The 1125-nt window shown below is 57.2% G+C and overlaps 1 protein-coding gene across 1 annotated transcript in view; it reads right to left on the bottom strand.

Annotated features, from left to right (window-relative positions):
- GGT6 (gamma-glutamyltransferase 6) overlaps nucleotides 1-372 on the bottom strand; it is a 3103-nt gene extending 2731 nt beyond the window's left edge. The window contains exon 1 of the mRNA XM_010847514.1: nucleotides 1-372. Coding sequence (XP_010845816.1) covers nucleotides 1-84 — 84 coding nt within the window. The 5' untranslated portion in view covers nucleotides 85-372.
- Between the last annotated feature and the right edge of the window lie 753 nt (nucleotides 373-1125).

Genomic DNA, 1125 nt, shown 5'->3' with positions numbered 1-1125 from the left:
CTCCTCCTCTTCCTCCTCGGACTCCAGGCTCGGCTCCCAGACCCGCAGCTTCTGGTAGAGCACAGGCCCTGCTTCGGGTTCCATGGTCCCACGGTGCCTGCCCTCCTGCCTGCCGGTCTTCCAGGCTGAGTCTCAGGAGGCTCTGCCCGGGCTGGTGGGTGGGAGGTGGAGGAGCCCTGGGGAAGGGTGGTGTGGAATCTAGAACAGGTCTGGGCAGGGCACGGGGCCAGGGAGGCTGTGTGTGAGCCTGCCCCATTACGGCACAGGGCCTGAGGGGCTCTCGTGGCAGGGGACCTGGTTTAGGGGATGCAGGGGATGCAGGGGAGGCCCCTGATCCTGGGGCCACAGCCACAGGCCCTGAGACTCAGGACATCTGTGGTCCCTCCCTTTAGGAGGAAAGAAAGTGAAAGTCACTCTGTTATGTCCAACTCTGTGACGTCATGGACTATACAGTCCATGGAATTCTTCAGGCCAGAATACTGGACTGGGTAGCTGTTCCCTTCTCTAGGGGATCTTCCCAACCCAGAGATTGAACCCAGGTCTCCTGCATTGCAGGTGGATTCTTTACCAGCTGAGCCACTGGGGAAGCCCCCCTTTAGGGAGTGCAACCTCTAAATCTCTCCTGTTCAGGCTCTAATCTAGGGACAGGGGTGAGAGAGGACGGCAGTACATTGACTTGGATCAGGGCTCAGCATGTGACTAGGTTCCAGTATGGCGGGTGTCTGGTCTCTGACTGGGGTCAAGGCTCAGCCTGAGGCTACTCCAGGGATCTGGGCTTCCCTATTTGGGGAAGCCCCTTGGGTGGTGAAGGTATCAATACCTCCCTGGGCATGTCATGAACATCTTGTCCAGCAGGTGGCGCCATAAACCTCTTGGGGAGCCCCAGCCTGGAAACCTGGTGTCCCAGACTCCTTCACTCTGGGGTTCACGTCAAGGAGATGTTTTCTGGCAAAGTTATGTAACTCCAAAGAGTGCTGCAGTCTCTTTCCTTTTCCAGTCATCTCTCTCCTAACCACGCTCTACTATGAGGGCCTCAAACCCCAAACCGTCTGCCATACACTCTCAGCAGACTACCTGTCCTTCTTCACATAACAAATCAAAGCTAACACAAAGACCAGCCCCCCC

Source organism: Bison bison, unplaced genomic scaffold (genome assembly GCF_000754665.1).
Source record: "Bison bison bison isolate TAMUID 2011002044 unplaced genomic scaffold, Bison_UMD1.0 scf7180017864249, whole genome shotgun sequence".
Lineage (NCBI taxonomy): Eukaryota > Metazoa > Chordata > Mammalia > Artiodactyla > Bovidae > Bison > Bison bison.
Note: the sequence above shows the minus strand (reverse complement) of the source record. Positions and strands in the feature narration are given on the sequence as shown.